Here is a 17,413-nt window from a genome sequence, read left to right as displayed (position 1 = left end):
CTCTCTCTCTCTCTCTCTCTCTCTCTCTCTCTCTCTCTCTCTCTCTCTCTCTCTCTCTCTCTCTCTCTCTCTCTCTCTCTCCCTCCCTCTCTCTCTCTCTCTAGGTTTGTTTTGCCTGTGTTGAAGGCTGCCTGTCCGTAATGGCATTCCTGGGATGCTGCAGTGGGTTAAGGGGAGGAAGCCCCACACTGTTCCTCTGACCTCCATGAACCTCCATCTCCACAGCACACCTGTTCCACCTCCTTCACACACACTTACAATGCAGACATGCTCACACACACACACACACACACACACACACACACACACACACACACACACACACACACACACACACACACACACACACACACACACACACACCACACTCACACACACACACACAGGCATGCATGCATACAAACACATACACATGTGAGTATGTGCACGCGTACACAGACACACAAGCATGCACTGCCTATGTGCACGCACACCCACACACATGCAATGCATGTGCACTTACGCACATAGAAGCACTCATGCCTGCACATGCCTGCACACACACACACGCACACACACACACACACACACACACACACACACACACACACACACACACACACACACACACACACACACACACACACACACACACACACACACACACACACACACACACACACACACACACACACACACACACACACACACATACAGGCACACACATCTGTCCAGCTGGCTCTGGTCAGCTAACATCTGCTGCTGCGTAGCTTGATCTTGCTGCTGCACACTCGCCCTCCCTCCATCCCTCCTCTCCTTTCCTCTCCTCTCCTCTCCTCTGCTCCCTCCTCTCCTCTCCTCTCCTCCTCTCTTTCCCTCCTTCCCTCCCATCATAGGCAGCTTGAGTTCTGGCCTGCCCTGAAGGTGAGGGGCGGATACGTTGTGCAGCATGGTCCAAATCACACTGAACACACAAACACAGGTTTATTTTCTGCTACTTACGATTACAAACTTTGCCCACGCCAAGAGCCCAAAGTTAATGGCCGCACATTAAAGCGTGGGTTCTCCGACCACATGTCAATAAAGGCCATGGTAAACAGCGTCACAGCCTTCGTGACTTTGAAACCGTTTGCCCCTGTCCACCGATAACCACACACATGGCTTTTACATAAACTGTGCGTACTCATTACACTATATTTAATAGCTGTGTACCTCAGTGTGTTCTAATAATAATATTTTTCCTATGTGGCATTAAACCAGCAAACATGTGATAATAATGCTGCCAACACACTAGGAAGTCTGCATTCAGAAGACTCTGGTTGAAATAGCATATTTCGTAGGTAAGGCTTTAAAAACGGTTGTTTGAATACACTGTGTCTCCTGAAGTTGGAAATGGCTAATGCTTTAAACACAACTATGTCTACAATTCAAAGTGGCATATTTCAATAACTCCTGGCCACCATGAATTTCAGCAACTTATAAACTTGTAAAAGGCTATGCACTACTAACTTGTTTGATGCTAGGGTATTGACTTGTTGATCCACTTAAACACTTGAATTAGAAACCATTTTTCAACAAGTAAAATACCAATTTTGTAAAATCACCAGCCAGCATAACCCCACTGAGTAAATAATGCTGAACTTCAAAGCCTCTGACAGGTTAAAGGTTGTAAGAAATGTGTGGCAAGTTGCCATGGAGCAGCTCAGATCAATCAGAAGGCTAAGTAAACATGGCCAATTTAAACACTTATTTCATTAATATTAATAGCAGCACCTAGCTAATTCTGTTTTTTTTTTACATCTTCCTTTACCAGTATGAGAACAAAACTTCATGCTAATAACTACATTTTAATCAAATGATTCATTTTTTGTGCCACCATCCGACATATATATTCATAAAACAAAGCCGGGGGTTTCACTATCTAGAGTTAGGCAAAAACACAAGCAAAAAACTCAGTTTACCAAGAGAACTTAACTGAGTATTTATATACAATATTTTACATCAATGCATTAGCATTTGCTCTACAAGTCCTCCCCCCCAAACCCCACCCCAAAAAAAAACCCTGCATGAAATAATATAGCACCTGAGTAAGACTGAATGCTTGCCTTGCCTATTCACCCATGACAGACTGCTGGTCCCGCATGACATAGACAGGTAGGTAGCAGAGTGGAGGGGAGGGGAGGGGAGGGGACAGAGGGGAGCTGTGGGCAGGCAGGGAGGCAGGTAGGTAGGTAGACTAAGAGAAGGGAGGGGAGGGAGGGAGAAAGAGGAAGAGGTTGAGGGCAGGAAGAGAGCTGTAAGCAGACAGGCAGGCAGGCAGGCAGGCAGGCAGGCGGAGAGTGCTGTTACTGGGGGAGTGCAGCTCAGCCCTGCTCCGCTCAGCTTGTCACTGCTGTTACTGCTGCTCTGCTCTGCTGTGCCGTGTGAAGAGGGACAGGACATCCTCTGGCTGTCAGGCGGAGATCCTTATCGCAGAGTGGTTTTCATGACCTATGCCACATTCCTGCCAAGTGACGGGCGGCTGAGGGACAACACGGAGGAGACGCACACCATCCTGACACATCTCTTTTCTCTCTTTCTCTCATCTCTCACTCCTTATTCCCCCCCCCTCTCTCTCTCTCACTCACTGTCATTCAATTTCTCTCATTTTTTTCACGCTAGCTCTCTTCTCTCTCACTCGCTCTCTCTCTTTGCGCTCTCTCACCTTCTTTATTTCGCTCTTTCTATCTCCATCTGTTTTTGACTACCTTCTTTTGACTACCAGCTGTCTCTACCTCCTTCTCTGTCTCTCACTCTCTGTTTCTTTATTCCTCAGATTGTTTCTCAACATCTATTTCTCTAAATTCCCCAACTTTTTTTCTCTCTTTGGCTTGCTGGGTCTGCGAATCTCCCTCTCTCTTTTTCTGTCTTTTGACTAAATCTTCCAACATATCTTTTTTCTGCTCTCTCAGTTTCCCGCTCAGCCTCATTATTCCTCTATTCTCTTTTTCTTATCGCTCACATTTTTCCTTAACACATTCTCTCTCTCTCTCTCTCTCTCTCTCTCTCTCTCTCTCTCTCTCTCTCTCTCTCTCTCTCTCTCTCTCTCTCTCTTTCTTGTCTTTTCTCTCTAAATCTTGACCCCTCTCTTTTACTCTCTCTGCCCCTGTCAGTGTCGAACTGTTCTATCAGTTTCACTCTCTGGCTCTTATTGTGTGTGTGTGAGTGTCTCTCTATACAAGAGCGCTCCATGCACCCATGCGTGCTAGGGCTGTAACGATACACTCAACTCACGATTCGTTTCGTATCACAATTTTTGACCTGCGGTTCGATACACCCCACGATTTCACATTTTCTAACATTATAGAATAAAATTATGAATAAAAACCATGATAGATTATAGGTGGAATAGGTGGAGGCTACAACTAGTTTTAAAAAGTTTAAATGTAATAATCATGATGATTTATTTTGAAACTTGGAAGTACCATCCCTTCATATCATGTGGTTGTTTTCTGGCCTGATGGGTAACAAAAAATTGAAAGAGCATATCACGATATGGCCTCCTTATATCACGATATAGTATTATTACTCTGTGTATCACGATTTCTCGGTTCGATACAATATCGTTACAGCCCTAATGCGTGCCCAGACAAAAGTGATGGCAAAGGTGTCACTGGCCTCGTTTACATGAGACATTTCATTCAGAATTACATCAATTTAATTCTGAGTAAAGCTTAATTCCACTTTGAAAACAAATGTCATGTAAACTCTTGACACTCTTGATTTAATGAAAGCTGACACGCACACACGCGCACGCGTGCACACATACATGCACAAGTGCACATGTGCACACAAACACACACTGACACAAATAGATATAGCCTACCAATACTGTAAATGCATGCACACACGTACACACAGAGACACAAACAGGCACAGACACAACCTGCTAAGTTAACAATAGGGGCCAGTGACAGCAGCTTACAGGCTATCCGATAGCCTTCGGTCAACTGTCATCTCTAACAAACCGGCAGCCAATCTCTGCCAGCACGGTGTCCTGTTTCCTCCCCGACTGCACCAACACACACACGCACACACACACAGACACACACACACACACACACACACACACACACACACACACACACACACACACACAGCATGCACCCGGACACCTAACCCCTCCCCCTCCGCCTCTCCCTCCTCTGCCTCTTCTTCCAAAGCGTTCACCTTGAGTTCCCTCGTGGCTCTGGCACAGACAGACGAGTAGGTGGAGGGAAGAAGAGAGCAGAGAGGAGTATAGAGGACAGAGGAGGAGACGAGGAGGTGTACGGAGGGGGGATGTGGGGTGTTTGGGATTAGTTTTAAATGTGACATGTCACAGCAGAACACACTCGTACACTGGCTGATAAAGCTAGGCAGAGGTGGGGGTGGAGGAGTCACACAGGGCATCAGGACCGACTGACATTCACGTCAGCTCAATACCAGAGTGACGCCTCAGCAACATGTTAGTCCATCCCATCAACACCACTAGCACACCACACAACCACCAGCACCACTACCTCCAGCACCACAAAGTAGGCTACACACATAGTACATTTTGCTGTGTTACATGTAATTCAGCACATGGAGAGTAAGATCAACTAGACAATTGCGACGTTAAATTCTCTATGTGTTGAATTAGCCTTGTTATGAAGGGCCTCGATTGTTCTTACCAGAAAGTTAAAGTCAAAATCTGTTACTTAAAACTCTTGAAAATGTTATTGCAATGTTGTGAGGATGTAGTTTGTATGCAGTTGATGCAGTTCTTTTCAGAAAGCAGAGAGTCAGACCTTCAACGATCCCATCTGCACTGAAAGGCTACCACTGCAGAATTTACGGTGTGATGTCCTTATCTGCCCTACCCTACCGCTTCCACCACCATGACCACCACCATGGCAATCTATACGCTTCTTCACCCGATTTGACCTCTCCCTAAGTGGGCACAGAGCCCAAGACGGTCGCCTTCTCCACCCTACATGCCTATCCCTTCCCTATATACATCATGCCACTCAGCATATCGCTTACTCGATGGGACACCGTTCATATGCACACATAAAAACATCAGCTGTAACAAACAAGGATATAAAAAAGTGTGGTGCCTTTTTCCACATCAATAGAGAATGACATTTTTTTTTCAAATGTGTCAGAAAAAGCGCAATTATGCAAACAGAGCTGAGCAGGCATGTTTGAGGAATAATATGTCTTGATTTATGCTTTCATACGTTAACGTTAGCCTTTCTCACTGACACAACAAACAACTCACCCTGCAGCCTTTCTCGCGGCTTTGCTTTCTTTTTCATTTCTTTTCTAAGCAGGAATGACATTAAGAATAATGTGACGCCCGAAATAGAATGACAGGCGGCAGAGCGAAAAAAAATAGAACAAACAGACTAAAGGTCGTTTAAAGTTTGGGTATCTTGTGTTTCCTGCGACAGTGAGAACTCAAAACGAGCAACTGAAATATGGCCCTGTCTACAAACAGATGTGATCAATGACATACTTTCAGCATCATCATTCGAAAAAAATGTCCTGATTAAAATCATACAAGCCCCTCTAAGATTATCTAACGGGAATCGTGACTAGTCCACTGAATCACAACGTGCCGCATAACAAGAATCCACCATGAGGACATATTTGTTCGTCCACCAGCTCGATGAATACAGTGTTAGTCATGAAAAGCACACATAATCACCTTGCTCGTGCATGAACTATAGGGGGAAATATGGGGCCCCACAACCACATAGCACAAGTCTCCCGTCTTTTCAACGCATATATTTCTCACATTTTATCAGAGGGAAAAAAAGCCTTCCATACCGGCAGTCAGAGTATCATGTTACTGCTTGAGTCGAGTGGATTTGAGGAACGTGAGTGAGTGAGCGAGTGAGCAAGTGAGTGACACATGCCAGACTACACTGTAGCCTAGCCGTCCACCAGCTGCAGTCTGGCTCTCCAAGTCCAATGGCCACCAGATGAAACCTATCCCTATGGCTCAGGGTAAGCTTTCCCAGCATTGGCCCCATCCTACACCCCTATATCATCTGGTCAAACGTGTCAAGATGATGGGGAAAACGTGTTGGGGTAAGGTTGAGAAGAAAGTATAGCGTGGGCTAGCTAGAGTATGTGGTGGTCATGGTGTCAGGGGGGGAGGTTAGTCTGAAATTCCAAGGCTGCTGTGAATGACATTTTGGAGCCTCCAGAGAAGAAGGCTTCGGGGGGTTAGGAGACTGTTGCTAACAGAGGTATTTGGGGATGCGGGGGTGAGTGCGGGGGTGGTTGGCTCAGAGTGAGAGGAGAACAGGGGTATCTGTAGAAGGCAGTGCCACACTGGCTATGAGCTAGCCCTGGTTTTCATTAGCTGGTTATGAAGGAGGATGTGGGCGAATATGGAGGAAGGGGTTGAGCGAGGAGTATAGATGTTTGACAGCAACAGTTTTGATTCAAAAGGCCTTTGGTTTGGAGAGCAAAGCCGCGGGTATTTAGGATTCAAAGGCCTTGCATGTTTAGTGGCTGCCTGGGCAGTTCTACCCTTGGGGACCCGCGCTGAAAGAGCCATTTGTTAGCCACTGAAGGACACTTAACATCCGTCATTTGTGCTGCATGAGTAGCACGGCTTCGCTTTTTCGGCCCGCCGCAGACCAGCACTGATAAAGGATGGGTTTTATAGGCTGACCTTCATTTCAATGCTCTCCCTCCCTCCCTCCCATGCATTCATTGTTTACATGCTTTATGTGCCTCTCTGCCAAGAGTAGACAGTGTGGCTACACGATTTTTGCTGCCCGTCCATCCCATGTTGGACAATGAGGTTATCATAGACAAACTGTACAAGCCTTCTGGAGATATAACTAGAGTCGTGTGGTATTTAGGAAATAATATGTACAAATGGTATGGCTGTTTCAGTAACACTTTACATTACGGATCGCTAATCCTACGGTTTCCAGTGCCATTACACTGTAGTTTCTAGTTAATAACCGCTTTCATTTGAAAAGGTAAAACGCTGGTAACTAACAGCCAAGAGTTATGCTGTAACAACAGAGATGTGTCATCGTAGTAGTTAGGTGGTAGGTATGCCAATAACTTAATTGCAGCAGGCAGCTAAGTAATTTCCTATAAAGTGTTACCGCTTTTTCAATGCCCCGGCTGATTCAAAAGAGAACCTTTAATGGCAGTTTTACCTACTGACATGTCTATTTTTTCTGAAATACTATCTCAGTAAAAATATTTGGGTCCCGAAAAATAGGGCACTGCCCAAGCTTAGATGAAATACTCTGTATGGGTATATAACATTTTAAAATCATTTGATAGATTTGATATCAAGATCCACCAGGTCACTGAGCAACACATTATGGCGCACACTGTGGCGTGGTATTATTTATTACTGAACAAATTAAACAACTTCTGTATTAACCACAAGCAAATAGTCACACAGCACAAGCACTTCTCAGATGTAAATGTTTGCCTCCATGTATGAAGTCTACTGAAGTTTGGAGAAGAGGAAAACAGTTGGAAAGCACTGGGGAAAGCATGTGGGGGAAAAAACAAATGATGCACATTATGTTGATGGCTGAATGACTGTAACAGATGACTGTGCAGTTTTTGTTTTACTGAGCATTACCAATTGTTGGCAGACTTATGAGTGTGTGCGTGCAAGCAACTCTAAACTTTCAAAGTAAGACTGTTATATCATATTCGGCAATGAGGAAATATTTCCAAGAATTACATACAAGCAATAACAGTAAATTATCAAAGTAAATGTTTCAACGCATGATATACATACGAATGGGTATTATTTCAAATGGATATAATAATACTTGTCTCCATACTCTGATTTAACAATATGTTTATGTTCCACTATTTTTATAACACACTAAATCTTTAGGCAAAGTTTGTAACATTGTGCAAGCACAGCACCAATCTGGAACGTTTTTAATATGCATTTGTCCTGTGCTATTGCTGGTCATTTTGGCAGCACCGTGAACAAGAGAAGGGGTTCTGGGTAGTGTATTTTCTCGCTATGTATTTTGAAAGGCGCAGACACAGAGGTAACTCAAAACCCTCCGCCATCTGGTTCCATAATCACCTCTCACACACACACACAATGAGGCTTTCTTTCTCTTTTTTCATCCTTCACTCTATGTTTATTTTGCGCTTCCCCCTTTATTTACTTTCATGGTACAGGTAGAGAGGGACAAGGGAGCTAGCTAAATGGCAGACAGACAGATAACGAACGAAAAGGACAGATAGAGACAAGGAGATAGCATGCATGAGAAATGTGCGGAATTCAACACACAACACGGGCATGCATGCACATCATTGCACACAGAGAGAGAGAGAGAGAGAGAGAGAGAGAGAGAGAGAGAGAGAGAGAGAGAGAGAGAGAGAGAGAGAGAGAGAGAGAGAGAGATACACATTTCACCTCTGGCTGAACTATTCCTCCAGGTACATGTATTAGAGAACAGCGCTGGTGGTCATAAAACAACTTCCTCTGAATGGGCACAAAAGAATGTGAGGGCCTGGGCTATGGGGTCTGAAATCTACAATGTCTGTGCCACTCTAGTCCTTTTTCCCACTGAGCAGGATTGCGCTGTCTCCTTCATTCCCACTTCTTCGTCTTACCCCATATTGCCTCTTCGGGGGTGCGTTTCTCGAAAGCATAGTTGTTAGCTAGTTAGCAAATTGGGTAGTTGCCTATGGGAAATTGCATTGCAAACAACAAAGTAGCTAACATGGGTAGCAAATATGGCTAGGAGAAATGCACCCCAGATATGCATCAGAACTGAAGCCTTCATCACGGAGAAGAAGCTGACACGTTACTCAAGCCTCACTTTCATGTCTTCATCTTCTCTGGCATCTGCACATTTTAAAAGACATATCAGATGTCTTATTTGAGCACCAACACTTCAAGGCACTCCAGCTCAGCTGAGCTACACTCTGCTAGAGGCACTGCTTTCCTATGTGAGAAATTTTCGAACAGGTTGTTTTTCATGAGCATTGTGCTGTGCGACCCACTCCAGGGATACATTTCTCGAAAGCGTAGTTTAAAGCAATTAGCAACTTGGGTAGTTGCCAATGGAAAATTGCATAGCAACCAACAACGTAGCTAGCGTAGTTGGCAACTACGCTTTTGAGAAATGCACCCCAGATCTCCAGAAGAACTCAGCCAGATCTCAGGAACTTCTTCTACCAATGTGTCTTCTTACGCAAAGTCAAACCTGGCTGAAAAAAGCTCCTTTCAGAGAAGAATTCAGCTGAGGCAACACATCTGTCCAATAGTTGAGGGGTTTTTGTAAAAGACGGACTGAGTGGCCCCCTCCTCCAAATATGCACCAGGACTTGGTGAACATAAATATGGCAGTCAGAAGAACAGACAAGAGGGGTTGGGGGAGAGGTTGGTAGGTAGGTGGGGTGTATTGTGAGCCGAGTTTGAGGTGCTGGGCCTCAGCATGCAGGACTTGGTCGTGGGCAGAGAGAAACAGACCCCAGGCATGGGCAATTGCCTTTGTTCAAAGTTTGGGGTAAATCTGTGTGTGGGGGGGAAAGGAAAACATCAACTGTAGCCAGCAGCTGAACCAATATTTCAGCATGGCACACTATTTTACTTTTCCTGCATCTGTACACAATATGACAGACTTCAGTTAAGCTTTCTTGCCCAGCGACAGATAGATAGATAGATAGATAGATAGATAGATAGATAGATAGATAGATAGATAGATAGATAGATAGATAGATAGATAGATAGATAGATAGATATTTTTTAAAAGCGCTTTATTTTAACAACCAGAAAAATAGAGAGAGAGAGAGAGAGAGAGAGAGAGAGAGAGAGAGAGAGAGAGAGAGAGAGAGAGAGAGAGAGAGGGAGAGAGAGAGGGGGGGGAGTATATGTTTATTTATATTGATGTTAATTTTGAATCTCCCATGTTATCACCCACACATCCTATAAGCCTCCCTCTTGCATGTGCATGCTGCAGAAAAGGCACTACTCATTATGCACTGGACTGCAGTCATTAGGCCATCCTCCTCAGCTGACTACTTGACAGAAAATTAGCAGCGCGCTAGGCCCCCCCACATTTGGGCTTGCAAGCCCATGAGGACCCAGGTTCAAGTCTGGTCTGGGTCATTTTTCCAACCCTGCCCCAGCTCTCTCCCCACACTCACTTCCTGTCATAATCTCCACTTACCTATCAATAAAGGCACAAAACCCCTAAAATATCTTTAAAAAACACAAAGTGTTTTCTAGTACACTTGTGTTGTAACCTAGACAACGTATTCTGAGGAGATCTAGAATTCGACCATTTACAATCACATTTCAGAATACAAACACAAAGGCTCATTGAAAGAACTCACACTTATGTTGTACTATAAAAATGAGCAATTAACCAGCAATGAAACAACCAACTTTCTGAAATGCTGCCTCACTTTCCTGAAAGGTATTGGCTGAGTCTTTGGCTCAGGAAAGAAAGGAGTGGCGCTGTTGTCCAACAAGGATTTGGCATACAAACAACCTAGCTTTGAGGAATCTCCAACTGATTGATTTACATTGAGGAATGGGGACAGGGGGCAGTTATGTGGTTCGGGGGGGTCTTTTTGATAACACTGCTTCTGAAGTCCACAAGATGGTGCAGGGCCTTGTTCTTCTTTTGCGTCACAGCGGAAATGGGGAAGGAAGCCAGAGTTCAAAACAAATTCAACATAGCGTGATAGCCGAACAGAACACCTCCTCCCTTCTCCCTGACAAACTGAGTGCATGGGAATACATACACAAGCAGTAGCCTATATCACCGACCAAACCTTGAATCATGAAACAAAAAACAAGGGAATAGCCTACAGGAATAATCATGCTGTATATTGTGTCATAAATGCTGAGACCGGATCAAATCATATAAGTCGCTCTATAATAAAGCCAGCCACTTATTGAGCTATTCCAGTATAAGGATTATCCGACCTTAGTTGACAAAATCAAGAAGATAATCACAGAATACGTAATTATCAATCTACCATTTATACTGGTCGCAAAAACAAACAAAACAAACATTATGGCAAGCACTATATCGTTTCACTTCAAACAATTGTGCAGCAATTACAGATTTCCCAACCAAAGCCCTACACCTCCCCAGACAACCGCAACCCAAGCGAACAAATTCCCTGTGGGGAAAACACTGCATATCATTCCGGTGTGTCAATTCCCACACAGACATCTGCTTAGTATCTTTGGCTTCACAGAGCCAAGTATCAAAGAGAAAACCTATATCACATTCGTTCCCTGTTGACATAGTAAAACCGTACTTAGAACATAGTGTAAACTATTATTAAAGGACGAAAAGTAAGAAAGGAGACTAACCTTACCTAACTCATTTTCAACACAGCTTTTTGCATTCCAAAGACAGCCTTCTGTTTCAACTACTTATTGTCCTGTCCAAACCGACCCCTACTAGCATTCTCTACTCTGTGTTTGCTTTACAAGGCAAAAAAAAACAAAGTTCTACAGTAATGGTGCGTAGCTTATTTGGCTATCTGCTGCCCTTGGCCCAGCTCTCCGACCTTTTCCGTGCAAAGGCTGATCTCAGGCTGTAACAAAGAGCCCAGGAGTCCTGGTGACTGGTAGCACGCCTGCAATCCCTCTTTACAATACAGCAGATCAAAACCTAGGCTTCAATTATAGGCTTTAGGATAGCTGAAACACCTCGCCCCAATTCTGTATGACAAACCTTCATTACAGATGCCCGATGGCGAACAAATAAAGGCAGTGGCTGTCTTTTTTTTTTCTTTTCATTTCGCTAGATGGATAACGTGGGAGGGCTTTTCAGGACGAACACAAGTACACACCTGAACACGCAGCTTGCTGGCTGCAAAAGATATGCCTATGGGGTTTTCCTACTATTGAGCTGTGAATAAAGAGAAGTTCATGTTAGGTCAGGCTAGATTGAGATTGTGTGTGGATGCTTTCAGTTCAATTCTGCACACAGTTCGTCTGCCTTCTCAGCTTGAATGTATTCAGTTTGCAATTTCCGTCTCTCTGTGTGCTGCCAACCTGCCACTGTCATAGAGGTAGTTAATTCCTAGTATTTAGCTTTAAAAGGCGGCTGAACGTACATTAATGCACAGGCCAATGTGAAAGGTGAAGCCGTTCAAAATATACCTGCGACTTAACAGTAAAATATCCCAATGCTAGGACTAAGTGAAATGATATGCACAGTCACCCCAATCAACACTCGGGTTTCACTCACAGCTCCCAAAATATGTATCCATGACGATCGAACACGAGCACACTCGTGCGTTCTCAGATTGTGACCATGGGTTGCACGAGTGACGCAGCCAAATAGTACACGCGCATAGCGACTGGCATGCAAGAAGCAAAGACGCTCGCACGCACGGACACACGCGCGCGCGCTCTCTCCAGCCCCCCTCTCACACACTTGCAGGTATTCACACACGCGTAGTCTCCTCCCCTGGTACTGTCCTAATGACACCCTCTATTTGTCTCATGGTAAACACACCCAGTGGCAGGCGACACGCTGTTGATCAATGAGGCCAGAGCAAGGGGAACTCGCGACTTTTTCTTACATAGGCTAATATAAACAAATCAAAGCTGTTCAAGAAACTTGCAGAGTAGACACATAGACAAACAAATTCAAAAAAAGAATAAAGGACAAAATAAGCCACCAGAACGAATCACCAATGTTTCGTTTGAAGTGGAGACTAATTGCATTATTTATCTGGCATTATCTGACCAGTTGTGACCGAAGGTGATGCGAAGTATACCCATAGCATAGTATACCCATGAACTTCCCTCGTGTGGATAATTTAAAATATATGCACTTTATCCATCCATTAATTATGACTTCAAGCCAAGAAACCAGGTTGGATGCTGGTACAAATACCATTTAATAATGTCATTTGTTTGTTTGTTTCCTTCGCTCTAAAATATCTACCTCGGATCCTGGATATTCAAACCACCAGCAAAGCAACTATTTAGCCTATATAATACACACTAAGTCCATGGCCAAACAGGGAGAAATGTGAGAAATGGAACCACATTGACATGATTAAATCGGACGGTTACAGCGCGGTACAACACAAGACAGGTAGCCTATGTTATGTAAGTGTGTTAATGGGCAGTGAGGCGCATCATATCTACGATGTGTTTCAAAGCGCAGGGTTCTTTCATAGAAGAGTTTCCATGATAAGTCCAATCAGTGGTTCTGTGCTTTAGTCTAGACGAACTGCTTTTCTCCTATTCATAATTTCGCAGAGCGACAGTCACCGTAGGTCGTAAAGGGATTTGAGGGGTGGGGCGTCTTTCCACCCTTCACAAAAAAAGAAAGAAGGGGGAAACTTTGTTCAACTTAGACGGTTTATTGGTCTGTGTCTACTGCATACAGTCAATTTCAACATGATATGACGATTACATCGTTTCCCTTGTGCCTTCGTTCTATCTCTCTCTCTCCAAAAGGCACTCGACTCATACATACGCGCACGCACTCACGTTCACGCGCACACATACCGCTTACCACCGTTTCCAACTAACTTCGTACCTTCCGTTCGGGCATTTTTTTTTGCTTGCAAAAACCACTCCACCAAATAAAAAGCAGTACAATAAAGCAATACCATAAACTTGCTTCAAACCCCGATGAACATTTCGCAGAAGATGTAGGCTACATCTTTATCAACGGCAGAAATTAAAAGCACATCCACACACGCACATACCACGGTGAAAGCACAGTCAAGCGGCAGTGTTCTCCACGAATACTGAAGTTGATTTTTTTGTGCGGCCCCGCTCGTTCAAGGACACTGCAGTTTACTGTCATACAGAAAATAGCTTTCTGTCGCGCGTAATATTGAGGTGCGCCCCGCTGTATGGCCGAGAGCGATCGAAAAGGCAAAAAAACATTCAGTCGCTTTACCTTTTTAGTGTTTCTGTTGTTGTAGCCGTTGTATGGATTGATTCCAGTCCTTGGCGGGACGGAGAGCAGCATTTTTCTCAGCGCTATGTCCGGAGCGGCGAGTACTGCCAAGGCTGCCAGCTGACGTCAGCTCGGGAAGTTAAGCTTGGAATCAGGGGGGGAGCGATTTGAGTCCCGCCGCCGCCAGGGTTGCTGCCGAGCTAACGGCCTGGGTCCTAGCGCCACGGCCAGGCAAAGCGATAGTAAAGCCAACGTACGGCTCTGAACTATCAACAAAGTGGACCAGAGCACGGCTGCTGCTAGTGACCTAGTTATGCAGACGGTGTTGAAACTTGGTGTAAAGTTAGGGGCCAGGCTGATTTAAATGTTAACACTAGGCCTATAGGCTACTCATTAATGGTGTATCCATTATATTAGTTTGCATTTAACCCAGCTTTTGTTTTAAAACACTATTTAATATTATCTTTGGGGTTCCAGTTTAACACTGGGGGGACTTAAAATTACTTAGAATCCATGGCGCTGATAGCCTATCATAATAGTCCCTACCCTAACCCACCTGATAGAGACCTACAAACACTGTTTGGCTCAGCAAGTTGGCATTTTTAGCCTTTATAAAATAATTTGACATTTTGAATCCCTATCTCCCTCTACTGGAGACAGGGCAGCTAGTCTACCACAGATGAATTTAGTCCAGTGGTCACACGAATCCACTTAGAAGAACTCAAATGGATGCATTTGTGGTTAAGTTTGACTTATTATCTGCTATATGGCCAATGTTGATTGCATTGTGAGTGCAGTTCAGGTAGGCCTATAGTTAGATAACAGTTCTGAAACTATTTCTGTATTTCAGGATTTTTTCCCCCAAATTTTTAAGGCATGCAACCCCATGACTCATTGCCCAATCCCCAGTGCCAGATTGCCTATCCTGTAGCAGGTTATGACTATTTGGAAAGGTGCAATAGGCTATGCCAGTCGCTGAAGACACAGAGTGACATTGTTGCGTTGCTCTGGTGACAATAATATTGTTTGGACATCAACAGGCCGGTTGCCAGGCAACCCAGCCCCCTCTGTCTTGAGCGAGTTGATTGGTAAAGCTGCAGCAGTGAGCTTCTGTGAGTGTGGTTTTGCATGCGATCAGTCACAAGTGTTTCTACGCATGTGTGGGAAAATGAATGTGTGTGTGTGTGTGTGTGTGTGTGTGTGTGTGTGTGTGTGTGTGTGTGTGTGTGTGTGTGTGTGTGTGTGTGCGCGCGAGTGTGCGTGCGAGTGTGCATGCGTTTGCGCATAAGCACGAGAGAGACCGTCTGGGTCTGGGTGTGTGTTGGTGACTTCCATGTGTGTGTGTCTAAGAGAGAGGGAGGGAGGGAGAGGGAAAGGGGACAGAGGTAAGGAGAGGAGGCGTGGGTGGATATGAGAGAAGGGGAGAGATGGAGAGAAAGAGAGGGTCATGCAGAGGAAAGGCAGGAAGAACGGGAGTGGGTGGATAAGAGAGTAATAGAGAGGGTGAGAGAGAGGGAGAGGCGAGGGGACAGGAGAGGAGAGGAGAGGCGAGGGGAGAGGAGAGGAAAGGGAAGGGGAGGGGAGAGGAGAGAGGGAGTGGTGGGTGGATAGCAGAGCGATAGGGAAACAGAGAGAGAGAGGCGAAAGGAAAGGAGAGAGGGGGTGGGCGGGTCGGGTGGATATGACAGTGAGATAGAGAAAGAAAGACAGGGGGTGGTAGCTAATCTTTGTCCTCTTGTTCCTCTTCCCAAACACAGACTACATTAGCCGGCACGCCACTTCAAGGAATGAACCCCGGGCCAGCAAACAGCACAGATAAAGCCACTTCCCGGTCAGCCGGGGGTCAGACCACACAGCCCTAAGTGTCTGTCCCAGTGACATGAGACTCTGTTGGGCAAACCAACACCAGATAAAGTCCCTATACTACGACTCCCACCCATCTGTTCAGGAATGCCTTTCAGAGGGTGCCTGTTGCCTTTTTTTGTCACCGAGTGACGCTGTGTGCAGTGTGTGTGTGTGTGTGTGTGTGTGTGTGTGTGTGTGTGTGTGTGTGTGTGTGTGTGTGTGTGTGTGTGTGTGTGTGTGTGTGTGTGTGTGTGTGTGTGTGTGTGTGCATGTTTTCCTGTTGTTGTCAGGATTATGTGATAAGATTTTGCTTTGCTTAAACAGTTTGGCCATGAGATGTTGGTAGGAGTCATAAATAAAGCATTGACTTCACTATCACATTTATTCTCCATACACACAATAAAAACGGTTCTAATTAGTGTATTATTGCTTTCCATGTGAATGGTAAAGTACAAAAGAAAACATGTTGTACTTTAAGAACAAAGGACAAAAGCTTGCACAATTGGTCATAACAACTAATTCCCACACTAATATCTATAAATCGCCTTATGGTGGATATTAATCCACATAGACCTACAGGCTGTTCGACTTCTCTTTGTGCCATATCACCTAATTTTGCAACATTTATCCTCGGGCCGGGGTGGAGACGACGAGACACACTCGTAAGTCTGCCTCCAGTTATTCGCATTTTGCGTGAGAAGAAGTTTGCAGGCAGTTAATGCACAGTAAATATTACCCTTCACAGAAAATGTTTGCCCGCCATAAATACCAGCAAAGTGAAACTGCACAGCATTTGTCCTCTTCCATAAACTGGAATGGCCGTGCCAGCTGCAATGCAGTGTGACATTTTTCAGGGCTGTAAACTGTCTTTCCCAACAACCAACGGATCAGTGTGGGCATGAGAATTTTTAAACTCACTATCTCATCCTTAATGCAACAATAATACATGTCTCGTATTTGAGAAGAATGCGACACACACACGGTATGTATTAGAGAATATCTAGGTTATCTTCCAAAAGATCTTTATTTCTCACACTCTCTTTCGTACACACACTACAAAAACACTTTTTTTTTCTCTCTCTCTCACACACACACACACACACACTTACTCACATTTTCACTCTCACTCTCTCTCTCATTCTCATTCTCTCTCTCTCTCTCTCTCTCTCTCTCTCTCTCTCTCTCTCTCTCTCTCTCTCTCTCTCTCTCTCTCTCTCTCTCTCTCTCTCTCTCTGCCTGCAAGAGGCGATGCTGCCATTAAGTTGGGGTACAAGGTAGGCCTACTGGGTAAAGGGCCGTGGGAGCTGAGGGTCCAATTGATTTGATTTCATTAGCCAGGCTGTGTGCGTGGGACTGGACAGGACAGGACTGGACTGGGCTGGGTGGGCTGTGCAGTGCTGTGCTGTGTTGTGCTGTGCAGGCGGCTGCTACATCAAAGGTGTGTGGGGGAAGGGGAGGGATAGAGGATGTGTGGTGGCGGGAGGACTGCGGGTGGAGTGGAGTGGAGTGGGGGGAAGGGTGCCGGAGTCACACTGCATATCAGCCCAGGGTTCAAGGTCAAAATGCACACGGCCACGTAAGTGGAGAAGGAGGGGGAGGATGAGGAGGAGAGGAGGAGGAGGAGGAGGAGGAGGAGGAGGAGGAGGAGGGGAAGGAGGTCAAGGAGTGCA

The 17,413-nt window shown here is 45.1% G+C and overlaps 1 protein-coding gene across 2 annotated transcripts in view; it reads right to left on the bottom strand.

The window, feature by feature from the left end:
• LOC134462695 (RNA-binding motif, single-stranded-interacting protein 2-like) overlaps nucleotides 1–14,080 on the bottom strand; it is an 85,825-nt gene extending 71,745 nt beyond the window's left edge. For both annotated transcript variants that reach the window (XM_063215840.1, XM_063215841.1), the window contains exon 1: nucleotides 13,899–14,080. In XM_063215840.1, coding sequence (XP_063071910.1) covers nucleotides 13,899–13,970 — 72 coding nt within the window. In that variant the 5' untranslated portion in view covers nucleotides 13,971–14,080. The remainder of the gene's footprint in view (nucleotides 1–13,898) is intronic.
• Nucleotides 14,081–17,413: the final 3,333 nt, after the last annotated feature.

The sequence above is a fragment of the Engraulis encrasicolus genome, chromosome 14 (assembly GCF_034702125.1).
Source record: "Engraulis encrasicolus isolate BLACKSEA-1 chromosome 14, IST_EnEncr_1.0, whole genome shotgun sequence".
Taxonomy (NCBI): Eukaryota; Metazoa; Chordata; class Actinopteri; order Clupeiformes; family Engraulidae; genus Engraulis; species Engraulis encrasicolus.
This window is presented reverse-complemented; position numbering and strand designations above follow the sequence as displayed.